Raw genomic sequence first — 22,430 nt, 5'->3', positions numbered from 1 at the left:
AGAGCACTTGCCTAGCAAGCACAAGGCCTGGGGTTTGATCCTCAGCTCCAGAGGGGGAAAAAAAAAAGAATAAAAACATAAATAAATCCCACTTTTAGCCTGCCCATGTATTGACTTGGTGAAATTACAATGAAAATCAAAGAAATGCTTCAGTAAATAAAACAAACACTACGGAATAGTCAAGGGTCAGACTAACGAAGAGAGCTGGGGATGTGCCAGCAACAGGTCCTTCCAGATAAGGCACCAGGGATAAGGGGAGGTGAGGCTGATGTAACAGCGAACATCCACAAATCCTAAATCAATCCTTTTGATTAAACAAGGCCACATAGGTCCCAGGATATTAATGTTTGTTAATAAACATAAGGTGACAAATGTAGTACAACCAAGAGAAAATGGATTTTGATATAAAATTCAAGCCAGGCATGATGACTCATGCCTGTAATTTCTTTTGCTTTTCTAATCCAAAGTAATTATTGTGATCTTTAAAAATTAAAGTATAATTTCATCATTTTCCCCTCTATCTCTTCCCTTCGGCCCCTTCTATATTGCCCCCTTAATTCCTCCCAAATTCAAGAGCTCTTTTTCTTTATTATGGTTAAATATGTAAATTAATGCATAAATATATAAATAGGAGCCGCTGAGTGTATTTACTGTTGGTTGTATGTATATGAGTTTGGTGTTGAGTAACCAGTTAGCAAACATCTCCATGTCTCCTTGTCTCAGCAGTCCTTAGTTGCTTGTAGTCCTTTGTCTAGAGTCACTGCCCAGATCTTATTTAGGCAGCTATGTTATTGAGGTGTCATGGGTTACTAGGCAGCTATGTTATTGAGGTGTCATGGGTTAAGCTTCCATGGCATTTCTAAGAGACAACAGCAACAAAAACAGCAACAGGTTTCCGGGTCTTCTGGTTCTTACAATCCTCCCTCTCCTTCCTCTGAGATGTTCCCTGAGCCTGAGGTATGGGGATTACGTTCTGGATGTATCTGGTGGGACCCAGGACTCCTTGACCAGTAGCTCTCTGCATTTCACTAACTGTGGTTTTCTGAAATGGTGTCTGTCCATCTGCTGCCCAGAGAAGCTTCTGTGATGGGATGAAAGCTACATCTCTCTGTGGGGCTAAGGATAAACATTTAGAATGCAGTCAAGGAATCTAGTTTAGTACAAGATCACAATTGTAATTTCCATATTCAGGAAGCAGAGGAAGTGGGATCATGAGGTCAAGGCCAACCTGGGCTACAAAGCAAAATCTTAGGAGGGAAGCCGTAGAAGAAAGAAAAAGAAAGAGAAGGAGGAAGGATTGTACGAGCCAGTGGGGGTCGAGGGGGGAGGTGTCAACGCACAAGGGAACCCACAGAAACAACTAACCTGGTCTCATAGGGGCTCACAGACTCTGAACCAACCACTAGGGAGCCTGCCTGGGACCGACCTCGACCCCTACATGTGTGTGACAGCTGTGTAGCTTGGTCTGTTTGCAGTGGGACCAGGGCCCGCCCGACGCTTGAGCTGGCTTTTGGCAACCTATTCCCCATACTGGGTTGCCCCACCCAGCCTTAATACAAAGGCTTAGTATGAGTCCTTCCTCAACTTGACTTGCCATGCTTCGTTGACACCCATGCGAGGCCTGCCCCTTTTTGAACAGAAACTGGGGAGGACTGGATGATGGGGGTGGGAGCAGAGGGGAGGTGTGGAGAGGGCAGGGGAGGAGAGGAAGGAAGGGAAACAGAGGTCGGGATGTAAAATAAATTTTAAAAATTAATTAATAAAGAAACAAACAAACCAGAGAGGCAAACTTGACCTCACTTTTTCCTCTGACATGAGAGAAGTCTATGTTTAGAATTTTTAACTAACAAAAGAAGAGGAGAGAGAAAATCTACTACGTAAAACTTCGGAATGCGGACTGTGAGTTGAGGATGGGAAGAGGTCCGTCACTTCATTGGGGAATTCCCTTAAGCACCAGTTTGTAAAACAATTTGAGGATATTGCTGCCACCTAGTGGGCAATTATAGTTTTACTTTTTATTATAGCAAACTGAGACCCTCAAGGAATACAAAATAATTTCATAAGTGCTAATATTTATGCCTCAGTATAATTCAATACTTATGAATAAAAGCATAGACATAAAATATTTACTTCATTAATTTACTTATATAAATTTACTTATAAAAGTGGTAACATAATTAGAAGCAAAGGATTTGTTTCTAGAGTTTCAGAGAAAAGAATACAATTGTGGCCAACAGCAAGATAATAATCTCCTATCTTTTACTGTGTATCCTTAGGGTAAAATAATCCCATACACTGTCTTTTCTTCCAAATGTAAATGTAATGTGCATGCACAAAATCTTCATTAAATATTTAATACCATTTGTTAATTCATTCCAAACTTGTTAATGTTTCCCCTTCGTACAAACAACAATAATTCCATTCAGAATGTGTGGGGTTTTCTATAATTGTGTCCGGTCTTACTGACAATTACGATGGGCAACACCTATCATAACTTCACTCCCATCTGAACTCCGCGTGCTAACTCAGAACCAAGTCCCAATGTTCATTGATACAGGAATCTGCACTATAAAATATGAGAGAAATTAAAACCGAAACACAAAGTCTCATCCAATCTTTGTTGGAAATGCATGAGTCATCTAAATGTGGCTTCCTAAGGCAAAGCCTCTGTTAGGCTGTGCTGACCAGGGACACAGCCTCCGTGTCTTCTAGAAACTTGACTAGCATTGTAGGAAAAGCCAACCCCGGTCTTTGCCTAGGAAGCGGTTAATTAGGAAACAGGCTTCTTTGACGCCAGGCCAGAACACGCTGAAGGGGCTTTACAGGTGAGTGGGGGAAGCTGAGCACAGAAAGGATGTGCCGTCTCCCACATACACACTCCACTCCTGGATTATTCGGTGATGAAGACAGGAAGGAGGAAGAAGCATAAGCGGGCTGCAGGAGTGAGGAGTCTGAAGCATGCTGATGTCACTGGATCCTTGATGAGCAAATAAACATGCCTTAGGATTTGCATTGGGCTGAAGGAGAAAAGAAAAAACGTAAGACAGAGTAACACAATCAGTAAGCAAATTTAGGCTATGGATGAGTTGTTCACTTAGTATTTTTAATTTTGTTTTTACCTATATTTAAAGTTTACTTTTATTTTTATATTATTACATTTGTTCTTTGGCAGTTTCTTACATGTACATATTGTATTCTGATGTATTGTATTCTCGCCTCCAACCTTCCTTATCTCCCTCTCAACCCTGTGAACCCCTCTTCTCGCTGCAAGTCCCTTTCCCAGGCTGGTGACATTTTGTTTATTTTGCGTCCCACAGAGTTTAACCAAGGCCATCTGTGTGACCATGGATTTGAGACTGTCCACTAGAGCTTGGGGGCCTCACCAGTGGATGCATGACTGAAGATAATGATCTCCCCACCCCTGTGATCTCTCAGTGTCCTGTAATCCAGCAAGGAGGAGTAAGGCCATGTGCTCCCCTCATATCTATACCCCCCTGTTGACAGCCCTGTCTTATGCAGGCCACTGCAGCAGCCGTGAGATCATGATTGCGATGGTTGTGTCATACCCTGAACATTCCAGCGCTCTTCTCCTCATCTTCCAGCTCTTGCATTCTCCCTGGCCCTTTTCCCACAGTGTTCTCTGAGTCTTAGAGGAGAGAGAGCAAATAGCTTGTACAGAGCTGCTGCGCACTTGTTTATCATGTAGTCTCAGCATCTGGAGCAGCTGAGCGTAAGATGAGAGGCTTCATTGGAACGAGAGGCTTTTCTGTCCACGAAGCAGCACTTGTCTGTGGATATAAACACAAACAATTTGAAGGCAGTTTGGCATCATGTCAGTTTAGCTAAACAATGGTACTAAGTTCCCAGCTAGGGTCTATCATCTCCTGAGCCATGTGGTTTTTGCTAGTTTATAATAGCAAGCATACCACTCCTGTGGAATGGACCTCAGATTCAACCAGAAAGTGCTTGGTTGCTTGGTTATCTCCATAATAGTTATTCCACTACTGCCCCCGTGGACACATCTTGCCTACAAGGTTAATATTACGGTTTGTACGGTCCACAGCTGGGTGAGTTTTCTCTCCTAACAGCCTGTATAGCACCTTACAAAATTATGAAAGCTAGTCAGCGAAAAGGAAGATTCCAGCCCTTCTGATTTCTCTGGATCTTAAATCCAAGGTATGTGGTCCTTTGTTCTGGTGGCCAATAAAGAGAAAAAGCAGCACCTGTCTTGTTTTAGGAGCTTCTGGAGCCTCCCTGGGGAACAGTTCATAAGGAAGTGTCCCACATGGGGCACTAGGATTTTTGCTTAATGACCTCTGGGGTCTATGTGCAGAGTTATCTAGCCATGCATTGCCCTGTCTCTCTTCTAATCTTATTTGGTTATATTTTTAGTTGGTTTGCACCATCTGCCACTCACGTTAGCCCAGCTATACTTGTTTTCTGGCCTTCGACGGAGCTTCCCTGTGCATTTCCTCCTTTGTGACAACCCTTCCTTCTGTCGATACACTCTCCCTCCAGGAAACTCCTTCACTTTAAACTCCATGCAAACGTCATCTCTTCAATGAGTTCTTCCTTGGTGACTCCATCCAAGATTATAGTCTACTCCCTGTACGGTGCTCTAAACCTTCCTTCAGCCTTACCTATTTTAACTTTGTCATATAACTTCTTAAACCTCAGTCACCTGTCACTTAATGACAGGTATATGATTGGAGACACATAGAGAGATGGTCAAGTTCATTGCACCAGGAACATCATAAAAGTATTCACAAACTGATATGGCATGGTATCCCTAAGCAATGTCACCTTACAGGACAGTGCTTGTATGCATGATGTAATTTTAACGCAGACTTTGTTTCTAGGAGACTCATTACTGCACTGATTTTTCTGTTTGTCATACACTTTCTAATATCTGCCTCAATAAAATAGAGCATCCACTCAAGAGAACAGAGAGGTTTTTTTTTTTTTTTTCTACCCACTGATGTAATCACAAGGGCCTGGAACTTTTGTCACATAGTACACACTCAGTTGATATTTTGTAGTAAGCAAAGATGAAAATAAAGTTGAGAAACTCTTCAAAAAGTAAACAAAGAAGCAATAAAATAGGAAAGACCGGGAAGAAAACATGAAGATCCAACACAGCCACATCCAAATAAATCTTCTAGAATAAACACAGAAAAAAAGTACTGGGGTGGAATTTATCAGAGAAAATTTTAAGAAATTATCTACTACTTTCAATTCTAAATAGTGAGTATCCATAGGGAGCTCACAAAATGTCAAGAACTTTTGATATACACCAAAATACATCATTGTGAAATCTTAGATGATGGCAGAACCAAAGGAAAAACCCCCCCCCCCAAAAAAAATTCTAGAAGAAAAGAACGTTTTCCTAAAGTTAGGAGTCTCACAGTGCCCAACTTCTCAGCAATAACCAGCACTGGTTAGAAACATAAGTACAGTTGGGAAGGGTACCGTCCTGTGGCAACCTCTTCAAATCCTGAAATAATGTTCTTTCTACTTCAGAGCCTTACACCAAGCTTCACAAAGGATAAGGTTCCTTTTCATTATCTTATGGGATAAATTAAATATATCAGCACATTTAACATAACAAGCAGCTTTCCATTCAAGCAAATGCCACTTCCCTATTTTACCTAGAAAATGAAGAATCTCTTTTACTACATTAATTTCCCTGCAAACTAAGATTGGAGGGCACACCCTCAACCTGATCACACCTACCTTCCTGCAAACTAAGATTGGAGGGCACACCCTCAGCCTGATCACACCTACCTTCCTGCAAACTAAGACTGGAGGTCACACCCTCAGCCTGATCACACCTACCTTCCTGCAAACTAAGACTGGAGGGCACACCCTCAGCCTGATCACACCTACCTTCCTGCACTGTGTGCACATAAGGAAAAGGAAATTAGATGGTGAGGTGGAACATGGCTGTAATCTCAGCACCTGAGAGGATGAAACAAAAGGATCAGGAATTAAGGGCCAGTGTGAGCTACAGTAGTGGAGGCTGCTTTCCTCGCTGTGAATAGGGTGTGTATGCAGGGATGGAGAAGGACAAGGACGGTGTCTGCAGCATGTCTTAAGAACTGTCTTTGGTTAAGACAGGTATCCATGTCTTCAGCTGTGGCTGTAAGAACTCAGATCATATTAACACATTTCCCATCCTCAAGTACTGGAAGTGTTCTAGTCTTGAGCAACGTCTATATAAACACACACTTGGGAAGTAATTGCAGGACTTTCACTAAATTTCTGCTGTTCACTTGAGATCTCTCCCTCCTCCTCTTCCTTCTTAAAGTTCTAAATGTTAGCGTAACTTCAGAATGTGTTCCTTGATAAAAACAAAAAATACCCCCGTTTTGTTGCTGCCTTTTCTGTCCTAAGTGTCCTAAGTGTTTGTTTTTTGAATGGTAGCTAAGCAGGCCTCACCTCACAGGAGCTACGAACAGTTGGTAAGTTTGCCCCAGCACTGGGGACCTCTGAGATGACTCTGCAGGAAAACCGCCATTTTGAACTTTTCCCACTGAAAGATTAGTAGAAGGTCAGAAAACAAGTTAGTTAAGGTCCTCCTAACACTTCCCTTGGGAGAGAAGACTTTCCTGGTGAGGGAACATCATCCCAGATAGATTGGCAGTTCCTGGGGGTGCGGGGGTGGGGGGGGAGGGAGGGAATATGTCCTAACTCAGTTTTTGCATCTTTTGTCTTAGACTAAGACAAACCATACAGTTTTCAATTAAAAAAAGAAAGAAAGAAAGAAAGAAAGAAAAAGAGATGTGGGAGAGAGAGAGAGAGAGAGAGAGAGAGAGAGAGAGAGAGATTAACCCACACCAAATCTATTCCTGGGCACAACAGTGTTTTTAAAGAAGTAATCATGGTAGATGTAGAAATCAAGAATGGAAACTACATTAACAGAGAACAAATTTTGAAGGCACAATCCTGAAAACATTCTTTTCAAATAAGTGACATAAATCTTTGGGTTGAAATATAGCACAAAACCAGAATGGGTCAGCTAAAACTACTATGGATGAATACCCTCTGTGAAGGGCACTGGCTATGTGCTGTCATATCAGAACTCAGGGCACAGAGCAAACACACTAAACATTTGTTTAATGAATAAATATGATATCGTGGTTGAAAAGAAATAAACGAATGCAATCATTTTTTCTTCTATTAAAATGATTCAACTATTTTTTAAATTTGTTCTAACTATGGAGCTAAGGAAAACATTTCTTATGCAGCTGTAAGCAATTCATGTAGAGTTCTGCCCCAAAGTCATAGCTTAAGGGGTAGGGAATAGAATGCAGGTTATTCTTTCCCTTGTGACTTGAGTTCTTATTTCCTTGCTCTGCGCCGCTTAGGTCTGTGATACCAGGAAAGCTTGAGTATATGTGCACAGCATCTTGTTCACTCCAGGAAAATGAACTTAGTTAGTTTAATACTTTATGGTGGACTATTAGCGATGAACTATTTCTCAGAGATAGTTCACTCTAGCTCTATGGATGCTTCCCCAGTGATGCAAAAATAAAATATGTTAAAAAGAAAAGCATCTGAACGGTAGGAGAATTGTCAAATAACATAATGGGGAAACCATCAGATATCTGTGGCAATGCACTCTCTCAAGCAGGAATCTGTTCAGTTTGGTTCCATCAATATTTATCTGTAGACTGCTATGTGCTGGGCAATATATATACTGGGAACATACAAATCCTTCTGGTCAGAGAACTCATATTTGTCTACAAGGAATTTCATAAATTAAAGTGCTCTGGGTTCAGGAACTAGGTTGAAAATGCTAAGGGAAAGAAATCACGTCTTCTAAAGCGTTATTGGAGAGTAAGACCTCTGCATTCCACACGCCCCAGCCTCAGATCCAAACCCTGCTCTTGCTTACTGTACCTTTTCACTGTATTTGTCTTTTATCCACTACTCCCCATCTAACATCACTGCTCTATACCAAGTTTGAGAAACATCTGGTGCCTAGTAGGGCTTGAGTAGCCAAAGGCATACATGAACAAAAGGCAAAAATTCTGTTTTTACAGATGAGATCAAGACTAGTCCATGATTGTGCAACTCTTACATTGCATGTCTCAGCTTCACAGCCAGTTGTGGAGGCTTAAGCCATGCTCTAGCTACAGTCACTAGTCCACGTGTGGGAGGGTTACAGAATTGATCCTGTGAGTTCCTTAGTGTGAGAGGAGCAGGGCATTGCAGAGAAGGCCTGCTTTCAGTCTAGTTGAAGGAAAACCTTCTGGACATCCAGCTACAGGAACGTGACTGCTTAGGAGGGTGGAAGGCATCTTTAGTTTGTTTAGAGTTCCTGCCCTTGCTTGGTGAGACTTGATGTTTCCTGCATTTGAAAGTCTATAAAAAGTTTAGCTTTATTCTCTAGGGGGACCAAGGCCAAAATCCTGATGAGAATCCCTATCTACTCAATACCAAGAAATGTCTTTTAAATGAGTCGTGTGAACTGTCTCAAGGGTTGGTGGGTCTGAGCAGACAGTGCGCAGCTCCAGGACAGCATCTGGAGCGGGGCGGGGCGGGGTGGGGCGGGGCGGGGTGGGGCGGGGCGGGGCGGCGCCCTACCCCGGAGCTCTGGAGCTGGTGGCTGTGGGGTTCAGAGAGCGTGGTGTGCAAGATGCTCTCGGTCTGCGGCAGCGTCCTGCGCTTGCAGTTCACCGTCCGCCGCGTCCCTCAAACTGTCTCGAGCTGGCCGGGATGGGGTCCCCGGGTCGCGGGCCGCCCCTGTAGCTCCAGCAGCCAGAACCCCAGCGGCTCTGAGCCCCCAGGTTAGGGTAGGGCAAGGCTGGGAGGGAGGGGGCCGCGAGAGGGCGGGCCAGGGGCTCGGGCTGGAGGGTCCAGGCTTGCGGATGCACTAGGCTTCTGGTCCTGCCCATGGCTTTCACTGCAGGGAAGGTTCACAGGATCCCCGCCCAGTACAAGCCTTCGCAATTCGACAAGAAAATCCTGCTGTGGACCGGGCGTTTCAAATCCATAGATGAGATCCCGCCCTTAGTACCGTAAGTGTGAAAAGGGGTCTTGGCCTGGGGGCCTGGGTTTCGCCGCGGGGAGACACAGTGTCCAACCAGTGTGCTTGCTGGCCAGGGGCAAGGCAGCCATGGTGCTGCGCAGTTCTTCACACTAACACAGTCATGAGCTATTTACAACACTCCCCTAAATGAGGGTCAATGTCAAGGGGCTTGACTGGACAGTAGGGAGTTGGGATTATTGAGGGCACGAGCTACATGAAAACCTAGAAGTCTATTGGACAGTTCCCAGCCTTATAGACACAGGTTCCTGGAGAGCTCTGAGTAGGCTGAGCAGTGGAGTACTGTGATTTAGCATGAACGTGACAGGATGCAGAATTTGGGAAAAGACATTTCTGAGCATGTCTGTGAGGTATTACTAGATTAGGTTAATTGAGGTAGGAAGGAAGACCCAGCAGTGGTGGGGCGTGTGTTGGGGGTGGGGCGGTTCCTAGACAGAATAAAAAAAAGCCGAACACAAGCATTCATCACTCTTGACTTCCAGTGGATAAGTTATGGCCGCCTCAGCTACAAACTCCATGCTTTACCCCCATGATAACCTACACCCTCGATCTATCCACACCATACCACAATGACAGCCTGTGAACCAAAGTAAACACATCCTTAATTTGCCTTTGTCAAGGTACTTTGTTAAAGTAATGGAAAGTCATTCAAATACTTAAGCTGAACTAGAACCTGGGTGGTGGTGGCTGGGGTGACAGAGACAGAGAGGGGCCAGTGTCGGGGGATGTTTCCCTACTGCTCCATTGACAAGGAAAGAATCCCAGATAGGACTGTCTGGCGACTGGAGAGTAGCCATCTGGTACCAGGTTTCCTGGCGCTGGGACAGCTTCAGCGTGGTTGGTCTCATCATAAATGGCTTCAAGTGAAGGGAGGAGGAAAAAACGTGTGCTGGAAAAATGCACAATACCCAGTGATACATTGTGAAGCATTTCCTTGCTCTTTGAGAAATAGTTAAAAAAAATAAAACGTGAAATTTTGAAGCCAACTTAAATGTATTTTCTAACATTAAAAACAAATTTTACTTTCCTTGACATCTGTAGACTCCAAACTGTTGAAAATGTGAGTCTCAGAAAAATTTCAGGTCAAGTTCTACTTATTAAAATTTTAGAATCAAATAAAATATAGAAAGAATACAAATAGAACAAGAAATAAAATTCCACCCTCAGTTGGTTTGTTTTGATATCTATTATTATACTAAATTAAGAAGTAAAGAATCTGCAATGTTGCAAATTAATTTCCAAAAGAACCTATTTCCATATTGCATCATCACAGCTGAATATGGGAAAGATCCAATTTTCAGAAATAATTTAATTCCCCCAGGACCACAGTCAACAGAAGTAACATACATACGGGCATTGAACAACGAATGAGATACTTATAAAAACACTGTGGTTTTGAGCTCAGAGTATTTGTGTACTTTTCATTTTATTAGTTTCTATAATTTTTTAGAGCTTTGCTATTTAGGAGGGACACTCTGTTAAGATGTTAAGCTTGCAATGTAAGGAATGTTCTTCTCTATGATTTTAATAGACAAATAATTAACAGGAGACCTAAAGTTTCTGTACTACACACCGATTATATTTATAGTAACTGTGTTGTTTCTTTTTCTTTTGTTTTTAATTGCTAAACTAACTCTGTATGCCAGATCACAGCTAGATACGGTTAAAATGATAAGCTCTTTTAACCAGCAACAAATACAATCTAATAATGTCTCCCTGGACACTAATGGAACCTGTTTGCAACTGACATTTTAAGCTTAATTCTGCCTAAAGTATAATGAAAACAAGCTATTGTGGGTTTTTTGTGATTTTTTTCAAGAGAAATTTAACATCTTTATTAATTTTTTAAAAATGTAACTGCATTATAACTAATCGTATATAAACTCTATACTAGATAAGAGTACCACTCATTATATTCCAGAGTCAAGAACCTTATGCATATTGATAAACTGTCACTTAATTATCATTGTAAATTGGTAAAGTTTTGTTTCAATATAAAAGCACCCAAAGATGGGTTGGGGATTTAGCTCAGTGGTAGAGCACTCACCTAGCAAGTGCAAGGCCCTGGGTTTGATCCTCAGCTCAAAAAAAAGCACCCAAAGCTTGATTCCCATTGTAACAGTTTTTATTGCTAAAATCTAAGGTAATTAATTATACTACACTTGCATGTAACTAGTCTCTTTGGAGAATAAGACAGATAGGACAGGACAGGAAGAAACTGAGAAGTTCTTGAAAGAAAGTGTGGGAGAGGGGTCTAAGTATAAGCTGTTCCAAATGGCTTCAATTCTTTTATCCCAGCTAAGAAATAACAAACCACAGTCCAACACATTGCTAGTGGTTTTACCTTGATCAATTAGAAACCAAATATATTACACTGGTTTCATAGTGGCTACCTTTAGTTTAAGATTGAAATCTGAACAAATGTGTACTAATTTAAAATTACTAAGACAAATGGGCTAGCTTTTGGTGAAGTCTTTTAGGACTATGGTTTGCATTTAGGCTATTCAAACAATAAATCATTATTTATCATGCTCACCAGAAAACTGGATCGCTTTAGCATTAACAAATACTAAAATGTCAAAAAATATTAAAGATAATTAACGAAATGCACATCTTGGTTCAGGCCTGAAATGGTAGATGCCGCCAGAAACAAAGCTCGGGTGAAAGCTTGTTACATAATGATCGGGCTCACGATCATTGCCTGCTTTGCTGTGATTGTGTCGGCCAAAAGGGTGAGTGTCTCCCTAGAACAAATACCCAGTGGTGGTGGGCAGGGGAGGAGGCACAGGGGCAGACCACTTGTCTACCTTCTGGAGACCCAGGGTTCAGTCCAACCCTACAGGGTTGGGGAGAGAAACAAGACTAGTTTTAAGAAATGTGATGGACCTTGTTCTGAACTCAGGGATTGACTATGCTTTACGAACAAATTCATCTTTGGATCCTGGATCCACCCACATACATATAAGAGACACAATTCTGTTCATGAAAAATTGAATCCAAAATTAATTGGTCAAGAGAGACAGAGTTTTTTTTTTCCATTGTAAAATAATGAAGAATAGTTTAAAATCTGTGTGAGAACTCTGATGTGCGACAGTAAAGCAGACTAGCTCATTCTCTAAATTATTACGGAAGTAGCCGTTGCACAGACTTAGGAGACAGAAGTGTGCAGGTTGGAGGTGCCCGTTGGGGTTGAGGATGAGCTGCTCTTTGCCATCCTCCATGCACACTTTCTATTTAATATCTATAAAGAGAAGTGGGGAGATGACCTTTTCACAGTCTGTGCTCTTGTGCTCTGCCTCTAAGCCTCCCGTCTCTGCGCCCTCTGGTCCATTTTTTATTTATTTATTTATTTGTTTATTTATTTATTTATTTATTTAATTTATTTTATTTATTTATTTATTTATTTAAACAAACCATGAGCAGTTCCAACAATACTGACAGGTGCTCCAAGAACCTCTACCTGGGGGTTGTCTCTAGACACACTCTACTTCAATGTGTCACCTGTGCCTGGGCTGGGTAGCCTGATCTCAGTGTCCTCCCTTCTGGGTGTATTTAGGCAGCTGTCATTCCATCTATGGCTCCTCCTTCTTTGGAGGTGGCAGGCATTCATCAGACTTCGCTGCTTGGATTTTTTTTTTTTTTTTTTAAGTTTCACCTATGTATACAATGTGATCATATTCACCCCCTTTACCCTCTGGAATCTTCCTTTTCACTCTGAACCCCTTCTCATTCCCGCTTAGCCAGTGGCTGGCTACACCATTAACAAAGATGACACCCTCATCCTCAGAGGGGAAACTTCAGAACCATGCTCACTGGGTTGAGTACTCAAAAGTGAACAAAGAAATCTCAACCATCTCATTTTTAGCCTCTTGGGTAACTGCTTGCCAAACTGGCAATTCTCTGGTTTCTAGAAATCTTTTAATGGAAACTATAGTCTCCTATTTTTGTTTGTTTTGTTTTGTTGAGACTGGGTTTCTCTGTGTAGTCCTGGCTGTTCAGGAACTTACTCTGTAGACTAGGCTGCCCCCAAACTCAGAGATTTGTCTGCCTCTGCCTCCCAAGTGCTGGGATTAAAGGTGTGTGCTGCCACTGCCTGGTATATATTCTCTTCTAAATGATGAACACTGGGGTTGCTTCTTTTGTTTAATCAAATAAATGACGCCCTTATTGCCAGTTTCTCAGGCAGGTGAAGGGACTTATTTCACATGTTTCCTGCCGCCTTCAGTTTCCCATTCACAGCTGCACAGTGAAGACCCCAATCCTGCACTCACTCCTTTGTATAAGTAGTTAAAGTTCCAACCCACAGCTGTTATGGCTAGTGTTTTCCCAAATGCCCTCTGGCTGAAACCATTCCCATTTGGCCTGGCATCTCTCTCCCATCCTTTACCAGCACAAGCCTCAAGTTACATTCATTTCTAGTACCCAAGGATCTCCCTTTTGGGCTTCAGTGTTTGAAGATACTTCTGATATGTTTTACCCAACACACAAGTCTATTTGAACTAGGAGAGATGACAGTGGATTCCTGATATTAACAATCCAGTTGATTAGTAGTCGAGCATCTTGGGTGATTTATTTACACGGTAACACTGAGCCATTTTGAGGGGTGGGGATATTATCTGTGAGAGTTGCTTAAGGTAACTTTTCCTCCTTTTCACTTTACAAAGGTTTTTCCATAGATCTATTGATGATATAAGTTCTTCTAAACAGTCCTGTTGTGTTGTGTTTTTAGGCTGTAGAACGACATGAATCCTTAACAAGTTGGAATCTGGCCAAGAAAGCCAAGTGGCGTGAAGAAGCGGCGTTGGCTGCACAGGCTAAGGCTAAATGATGCTCTAAGTGTCGAAGCACCCACTCAGACGCCATTACTATTATGAGCAACAGTAAAAGATTGATACAATATTTGCTCTGGTTTTATTTTGGTAACAAAAACATTAAGATCTTTTTAATGTTTTAGTAAACATTTACTAACACCCATTAAAAAACAGTGCACAAAAGTATAACTATCTTGGTAGATTTTTACCCAGCAATCAGAAGGGAAGGGACCCTAGACCGCTCGAGCATGTGGCTCTGACAGGCCTTTCCCTTCTCCCCCATTCCCTCTGCCTTGCTAAAAACCACTAGATCGAATTCCTAAAGCCGGCTGCCAGGGTCTGTTCCCTTATTCGGCCACTCCCTCCTCCCAAGGCTGATTGCCAGGGTCCAGCAATCAAAGCCCCCTTTGGTTCACTTAACTTGTCCAATCAAAATTAAATACCTCATCCTAACACAAGTTTCCCCCTTTACCTTTATAAACCTTCATTTGCCTATATGCCACATCTGTCTCCCCTCTATCCAGAGGCAGTTTTGTTGCTCTGGGACGAATACCCCTTCCCCATGACCCCTTCCCCTTCTCTCTAGCCCCCTATCTCCGCTACCACTGCATCCTAGCCCATTCTAACACAGACCTCCCCTTCTTCTCCTCTTAAAATCACACCTGCAGGCTCATTTGCTGCTGTTTTTCTGCCTGAGTCAGAAAGCAAACACTTTAACTTTTCTTCCCCACTTAATAAAGGATCCGTGTGAAAACTGGTCTTTGGGTATTGTTTGTGCCAAGTCTGGGGTCCAGGAGGAAGCCCCTGCTGTTGGGGGGGGGTGTCCTTCAAAAGGAAGCCCCAAGTGAGTGAGGTCCTGAGTGAATTTATTGTTGACATGGACACAGCCTTGAGGAAGATCCAAGCCCTTAGACCCATGGGAAATTAGCAAAGCTGTTCTCCATATGGGCTGGGCTTGAAGTTGGGAAAATCATCTTCCTCTGATCCAAGTGCCAGTGTTTACAGAGGACTGATCAGTGTGTACAAACACCGGCAACTGCAGCTCCCTCTCCCGGATGTTTACAGTCTGAGACAGCTTGCCAACAGACACCTCCTATGGAGACCAGCTAATGTCTCCCTCTGCTGTACCTAATAAAAGGGTGTGGTGGTGGAGGTAGTGCCCTTCCACCAATGTGCACACTGCACCTGACAACTGCTATAATTAACGAGGCAATTCCATGTAGTTTATCTGGTAATTAAAAGGTTTATTTCAGGGGTAACTTACAACCAATAAGGGGTCAATTACAGGATCCAGGGGAGGTGAGGTACAGTCCAATGTAGTCCTCTGGGGAACTCTGATTTGGTCTGTAAATCCAGCCTCCAGGACCATGAGGAGCTAAGAGAGTGAACAAATATGCATCTCCGTCTTAAGGGATCCCTCTTGGCCACACCCCAGGGGCAGGTCATAGCCAGGTATGGCAGTTACTTGCTGCCACACTAGGGGGCAGTGTTTCAAGGTCAAAGCTGGGATAGCTACCCACTACACCTGACCCCAGCTTTTCTGCAATATGCCTGTCCTTTCTTCCTTCCCTTGCTGCCACAGTCAGGTTTCCAGATCCAAATTCCATGGACTACAGCACTGGTAGGCTCACTGCTCAAAATAAAATAATCAACAGAAGTTCAGAACTCTACTCTCTCTCAACTTAGAATACCTAAAAGGTAACCATCGTTCTACATTTCATTAGTTTTACCTGGTTTTGAAAAAGTAAAGATGGGATCATATAGTATGTGGTTGATGTATGGACTCTTACCATTACATTCCGATGTTCATGCAAAGTGTATCCTTACATTCCTCCTTTTATTGCTAACTTTAATAAATGAATGGTACCCCGTGCATGTAACCCATGCACCGTGGTGACTGAGATAGTATTCCCATGAAGTCAAAGCTGGTCTGGGTTATAGTGTGAGACCTTGTCTCTAAACCAAGAAACAACCCCCCCCCATACTAATTCTCAACCCAAGGTCTCTAGTATTTGGTACCTGAATAGTCCCTTTAGTTATGTTTTCACTAGCTGGCAATTAAGTAACAGATCCGAAAAGTCTAAGAATTATTCCAAAGTTTATTTCATTGATGAAGTATTAAAATAGTAATTAGAAAAGCAATTTTAAGAACAGAAAAGGAGACAGGCAGTGGGGGTGCAGGCCTTTAATCTCAGTACTCGGGAGAGGCAGAGACAGGTGGATCTCTGAGTTTGAGGTTAGCCTGGTCTACAGAGCTAGTTCTAGGACAGTTAGGACTACACAGAGAACCCTATTTAAAAAAAAAAATAGAAAAGGAAAAAGTGTGTCAATAGCCTTCAAATGTTATTTATGTTCTTTATTTAATCATGTTTCTTTTAGCTTTACAAACTACTTTCTTAGAAAAAATATAGAATGCCTTTATAAATATGCTTGAGGGGACAGTATAGGAAAAAATACAAAAAGCAAATTTAAAAAAACCCAAACCAAAAAAACCCCAGAAACTAAAAAAGTAAAGGCAGAAACTTAATAAATGAAGGCACACAAATCAGTGTAACCAAAGTATCTGAGAGTAAATGAGACAAAACAAGAAGCAAGAAAAAAGTATTAGAAATGGCAAGTGAGGCAGAAGCCTACCTTCCAGACTGTTAAGAGAATATGGTGGACTGGTGCACTTCCTGCTTCCTGCCAAGATGGAGGGTCAAGGACTCAGTGTGCACTCTAGCCTAAACCACCAGAGAAAAATGTGGACAGACAGTAAATATTGTGGGCAGACATTTGTAAAGCCAAAGGGACCTAAGACTGCCCCATTTCCCTTCCTAGAGAGTTTGAAGATGGCCAGCATGACAGGGGACCCCTGAAATCTGAGCTAAAAGCCAAGACAGGCAGAGCTCATGACAGCACAGTGGGCAGGCAGAAGGGGATCCGGTTTTAGACTCGGCAGTTCCTCTTGTCTTCGGCTAAGTTGAGCAGGTGTAATTATTACCCAAGGACATCAAAATAACCCCTGAAGGACAAGAGAAACCAATCCATAAGACTCACCTGGGGCTGAGTCAGTCACCCTTATAATTCACAGGCTATGGGAGATGCTCAGACCAACACAACACTGTACCTACAAAGTTTAAACAAGCTTGTAAAAAAACTTTTTTTTTTTTTTTTTTGCACATGTAACTTCATTGCAGGCTGTGTGGCATGGCGGCTGTTCAGAATCAGTGCTGCAATAACGCCAGGGGCAGCCATCTTTATTATAGTGATTTCACTGCTCTGGGGTGTGTGCCAGAAGGGCTCACCTCCATTAGCCATCAGACACACACAGGTCAAAATAAAATGAAATACCATCTCCTTCATTAGAATGGCTATTAACAAACAGAAAACAAAATAACAAATGCTGGTTAGGATGTGCAAAAGAGAGCCTGTACATACCACCGATGGGAGTAAAATTAGTAAAGGCAGTCTGGAGAAGAGTGTGCAACTTTTAAGCAAAAAAAACTACCGCGTGGGACTTGTTCACTTTGCCTGACAACTTCTCTATTTTCAATAGTCTTTGTGAGCTATACACTACTGTGGTCGTATAAATAAGATGTCCACTGTAATCCTGGCATTGAACTACTTGGTCCCAAGCTGGTGGTTGTTCAGGAAGCACAGGAGGTGTGACTTTGCTGGAGGAAGTGTGACTCTAGGGTGAACCTTGAGGCTTCAAAAGACTGCCATTGAGGACTTGGAGAGTCTTCCTTCTGTGAGATGACTGGACCCCAGGGCTTTATCATGGCAGAAGAACAGTATCTAATACAGCTCCCTACTGTGCTTATGAGGCACCTCTTAAACACCTTCACCTCATTAAACATCTCCGTGACTGCTGATGTAACTGATTTTACAGCGAGCAATCATCCTGCTATTTGCCCTATTTTTTTTTGGGGGGGGGTCCCCTTCTCTTTTTTCTACCTAGTTCTGAATTAGCTATTCTTTATGATTCTTGTTTTACAAAATGGACAGACTATTAACTGTTGCATCTGTTTCTATTCCATTGAAAATATACAATCTTAGCAATAATAATGAAAATAAACACACGCAACTGCAAAACAGTATTTTATTGTGTTTAGTAGAGTGTAACATTTCATAATATTGCATAATGCTCAAATGTTTGTTCGTTTGTTTAGTTAAGTTAAGTGAGAATTTCATCTCACTTTCCAATCAGGAGACAACAGCCTTTTAGGACCTTACTATACTGGTTCGTAACAGCATGTCACATTTCAGACAACAGCAGTGCTCTGTACTGAAATGAATATGAGTTCATTTTATTTCACAGTATCACAATAAGCAACCAGTAGGTTACTGAATTTAGAACACTAACAAAAATCCACACATTTTTACGTTTACTTTTTCCATAATACCCCTTTATAAAGAAGAAAAAACTATAAAAGCAGAGGTAATAAATTCTTTAGTTCTTCACCCAGTGAGTCAATCTTTAGCTGCAAACAGGTTTCAGGAACCAAATGAGAAGCTATCTCTGTGCCAGGAGATTTACTTTAAAAACAAAAAAATACTCTGTCTCAGTGCTACCAGTAAGTGACAAATGGCATTAAAAAAATTAAGAACACTAAAAATGAGGTTAGAATAAAACTTGCAGCAAAAACTAAACAAACAAACAGTAAGAACCTAGGCCAGTGTGTCAAGTGTTTAAAAAATAAGTGAGCATGATTGCATAGTTCAACCAGTAGAAATTCAATTTCAAGTAAATTTAATTAAATGGGCCAATTTAATTAAACGGACTCTTTCAACTATTTTTCTTGGTGTCTGCATTAATGTCAAATGCATTCCCGAAAACACATTTTACTTTTTTTGGCACAGTATCTATCATATGTATGTGTCATAAATTTCAGGACAGCATCCTATTAAGTTGTTTCACAAGGGACAGTAATATGATGATTTTCGGGGCATTTTAAATGGCACACTTACAAAGCTGTCTCTTATTCTTGGTTCAACAACAAAGAACTAGACCTTAAAGTGGGACCAAGTGCCCTTCACACTCAAATCTATCAAATTACACAAGATGCAGATCCAAGAAGTTAAATGTATATCTAAACATTCAAAATATGACCAAGTTCTGTGCTTAGAAAAACAACATTTGTCCCACTGGTACTTTCTAAAATCTCCTTTGATAGGTCATTCATTCTATGTGTCTGCAAATATTTTATATATATAAAATGCATATATGTATGTGTATATGTACACACACACATAATTTCTTCTATAAGAACTATTTTTTGGAAGATTTGCCTAAGAGATTTGTTATAGTGACTACTGGGTTCCCAAAGCAGGCACAGCTGGCGAGGTTTGAAGTATGCTGCATCAACAAGTTCAACTAACTGATTACAAAGAATCGAATACCCTGTCATCTTATACTTAGAAACATTGGCACCATAAGATAGTGTTTATTTGATAAATTCACCCATCAACTTGGTAATCTTTCTATCACTACCCTGTTCCTTTGAATGTACATATGCAAAAGGAAACCTTTTATACTTAACTCTTTAACTTCCATTACAATAAAAAGGGCAGACACAATCCTCTACTTAATGTTACAGAAGGACCAGCAGATGCAGTCAGCACTGTAGAAACCATTTAAACCTACATTTTATGGCTGTAGGCTTTAAGTGTCTTGCCACAAGCTTAGGTTCATGATAGACAGTTTACAAAGTGTCCTACTATTTAAAAGTACTCCTATATACACATTCCTTAGGTTACATGCCTCTGATTTCCAGCAGAAACATTACAAATGCTATCATAAATGAAATCTTTCTTTATAGAATAGACTATGAATCGTATCAAAATTGTTTTAGTTCCCATCTTAAAAGAGTTATAAATTAAGTTTTACGTAAGTATTCTTAAGTATGTAATTGGATATATCCATAACCTACATATAACTATAAATCAAAAGACTGTTTGATAATCTAAAATTTTCTAAAATTAGAAAATTCTAGCACGCACAGTTCTATGGGGATAACGCATACATGTGTAAATAAATATACATTTTCTATCAAAACCCTTTAGACTTTCATAAAACACAAATTAGACTGACCAATCTGATACAAAGGTCATCTACCATACAGTTCATAATAAATAGCAGTATGACCTGCTGTGTATTACAAAAGGAAACATTCCTAATATGGACTTCTACACGTTAAATAATAAATAGCAGTATGACCTGCTGTGTATTACAAAAGGAAACATTCCTAATATGGACTTCTACACGTTAAATAATAATAGCAGTATGACCTGCTGTGTATTACAAAAGGAAACATTCCTAATATGGACTTCTACACGTTAAATAATCAATAGCAGTTTTCATTAGTGTCACTCATTTAGTAGAAACATTAAAGTGAATTTAACAAAATTTAGTACATGACAAGGTGATTTCTTCAGGATACTTTGTCATTTAAGTACTCAAGTTCACAACTATACTGAGAATAAAATGTTTCAAGACCTTCTGAAAACTTAGAGAAAATAATTAGTTTTAGGTATGTAGCGATTTTAGATTCATGATCACCTCTCTGTCATGATCCTCTTTAAAATGAGGAGTGAAAATAAACATTATTTCTAAAAGGATAGCATATCTGGATAATATATAAAATATACTAGAATAATAGTATTTTATGTGAACAAGACAAATATTTAAGTGTTTTATAGGTATATAATGTGATCAACTGAACAGCTTCTCTCTTCATAACTGCCACATTTTAACCATCAGTACACTATTTCTTCTATTTTATAAATAAATTTTGCAAGTTTTCTGTTCTGTTTGAAGTATAACTATAGCACAGTGATTTATAATCTAAAGTAAAGATTATTACATTCTAATTCAGCTATTATATGACTTCATGCTCCTGAAGCTTCTTTTTATTTTTATGTTTGCTTCAGGACAGAGGTAGATTTTAAAGCCTGGACATTGTCAGACTTCCTGCCAAAATTCAATTATCAGTATTCACAACACTACTGCTGTGAAGTTTTCAAGAATACTTGAAAAGTTTAGAACCATTATATAATGCCAAGCCCTCCTTTTCAAGCTTGAGTGAAATAATTGCATAATGTATATTCACAAAGAGATATAAAAATCCAAACAACACAAGACAAACACAGCTACATCAAAATGAACAACCAAAACAAACAGAAATCTATAAAGAAAGGGTGCATCTCAATGAAAGCTTTTGTTTCATTTTTTGCTTTTTCAAAGTGCATCCAATTTTTTCTTTTCCGTATTATATAAAAACATTTCTACCAACACTGGTAATGTGGAAGAGATATCAGAAGCTAGTTATTTCAGTCAGTCATTGCCACTACCACCTGTTAGAGGTGAAATCCTTCCATTGGTGCCTCCTGCTGCTGAAATACAAACTGTTGCTGGTTTTCATCCACCTGTGGTACAATGCTGGGGTCATCATCTTCTACACCAAAATAGTGTTCAATCAGATCAAAAGCCTTTTGATAAATTTCCTGATTTTCATGACTTTGCAGAAACTCAATTTTATCCAAGCCTATCATAGAAAGAATACATACAAGAAACAAATTATTATTAGGGTTTCAGTATATGTTATATGAAAATAACAAATCAATAGCATCCATTCACTCTACTAAGATTGAGATTTTTTTAATTAATTTATTTTTTTTTGCACAAATCAGTGAGTTCACACTTATGCCTTATTCTTTAACAATAACAAGTACAGTGGACTAGGGATGTAGCTCAGTTGGTAAGAATGCTTGACTACCACACAGAAAACCCTAGATTCAAACACCCTTAGTGCATAAAAGCAGGCAGGCTGTACATGCCTGTAACCTAGCACTGGGAGGTAAAGGCAACAGGATCAGAAGTTTAAGATCATCTTTGACCTCACAAAGAGTCCCAAGACAGCTCAGACTCATGAAATCCATTCTTTCTAAAGAATAAACAAACAAACAAACACTGGAGGTAAAAGTACAAGGAAGTACAATGTGATAAAAGACACACATTGGGGAGGAAGGTTACAAGCACCAACCTGCCTGCTGTGTTCTTGACTAAGTCAAGTTTGATTATTTGCACTTGAGTTACAAAAGTCTAGAGTAACTCCACAGACCCCTTCCAGAACAACTATGCTAAATAATGAACAGAAAGAGAAACAAAACAAATGCACAAACTAAAACACATAGAACCAGAGGGTTTGGGCATGAAATTCATGCAAACTGTATTAGACTCCATGACACTTCACAACAAAATGCCATATATGGCTGTTACAGAATGTCCTAAAAGTACAACCTATAAAGAAGCGTGAGAAAAACCTTCATTCTGAAAGGATGAAAGAAATGTGTAGCATCCTATTTTATTGCTTTCAGAAAAATCTTCTACACAGATCTGAGTGACGCTAGAATATTTTCCATTCAAAGACAAATGACTTTGGGCCAACCAGATGACTCAGCAGGTAAAGGTGCTTGCCATTCACACCTGGCAGCATGGTTAGAATCCTGTAGCCCCCTGGGAAATGGAAGCACGAAGTGACTCCACAAAGCTATCTTCTGATACTCACATATGCACTATGAAC

The 22,430-nt window shown here is 40.6% G+C and overlaps 2 protein-coding genes across 5 annotated transcripts in view; one reads left to right on the top strand and one right to left on the bottom strand.

Annotated features, from left to right (window-relative positions):
- The first annotated feature begins 8,641 nt into the window (after positions 1–8,641).
- Fam162b (family with sequence similarity 162 member B) lies at positions 8,642–14,095 on the top strand. Its single transcript, XM_036168543.1, has 4 exons — positions 8,642–8,792; positions 8,915–9,023; positions 11,676–11,784; positions 13,782–14,095. Exons 1-4 carry the CDS (start codon positions 8,642–8,644, stop codon positions 13,878–13,880), a joined length of 468 nt encoding a protein of 155 aa, XP_036024436.1. The 3' UTR covers positions 13,881–14,095.
- Positions 14,096–21,061: 6,966 nt separating this feature from the next.
- Kpna5 (karyopherin subunit alpha 5) overlaps positions 21,062–22,430 on the bottom strand; it is a 46,263-nt gene continuing 44,894 nt past the window's right edge. For all 4 annotated transcript variants that reach the window (XM_036168784.1, XM_036168783.1, XM_036168785.1 and 1 more), the window contains exon 14: positions 21,062–21,392. In XM_036168784.1, the coding sequence (XP_036024677.1) occupies positions 21,205–21,392 (188 nt within the window). In that variant the 3' untranslated portion in view covers positions 21,062–21,204. The remainder of the gene's footprint in view (positions 21,393–22,430) is intronic.

This window comes from Onychomys torridus, chromosome 19 (assembly GCF_903995425.1).
Source record: "Onychomys torridus chromosome 19, mOncTor1.1, whole genome shotgun sequence".
NCBI lineage: Eukaryota > Metazoa > Chordata > Mammalia > Rodentia > Cricetidae > Onychomys > Onychomys torridus.
Note: the sequence above shows the minus strand (reverse complement) of the source record. Positions and strands in the feature narration are given on the sequence as shown.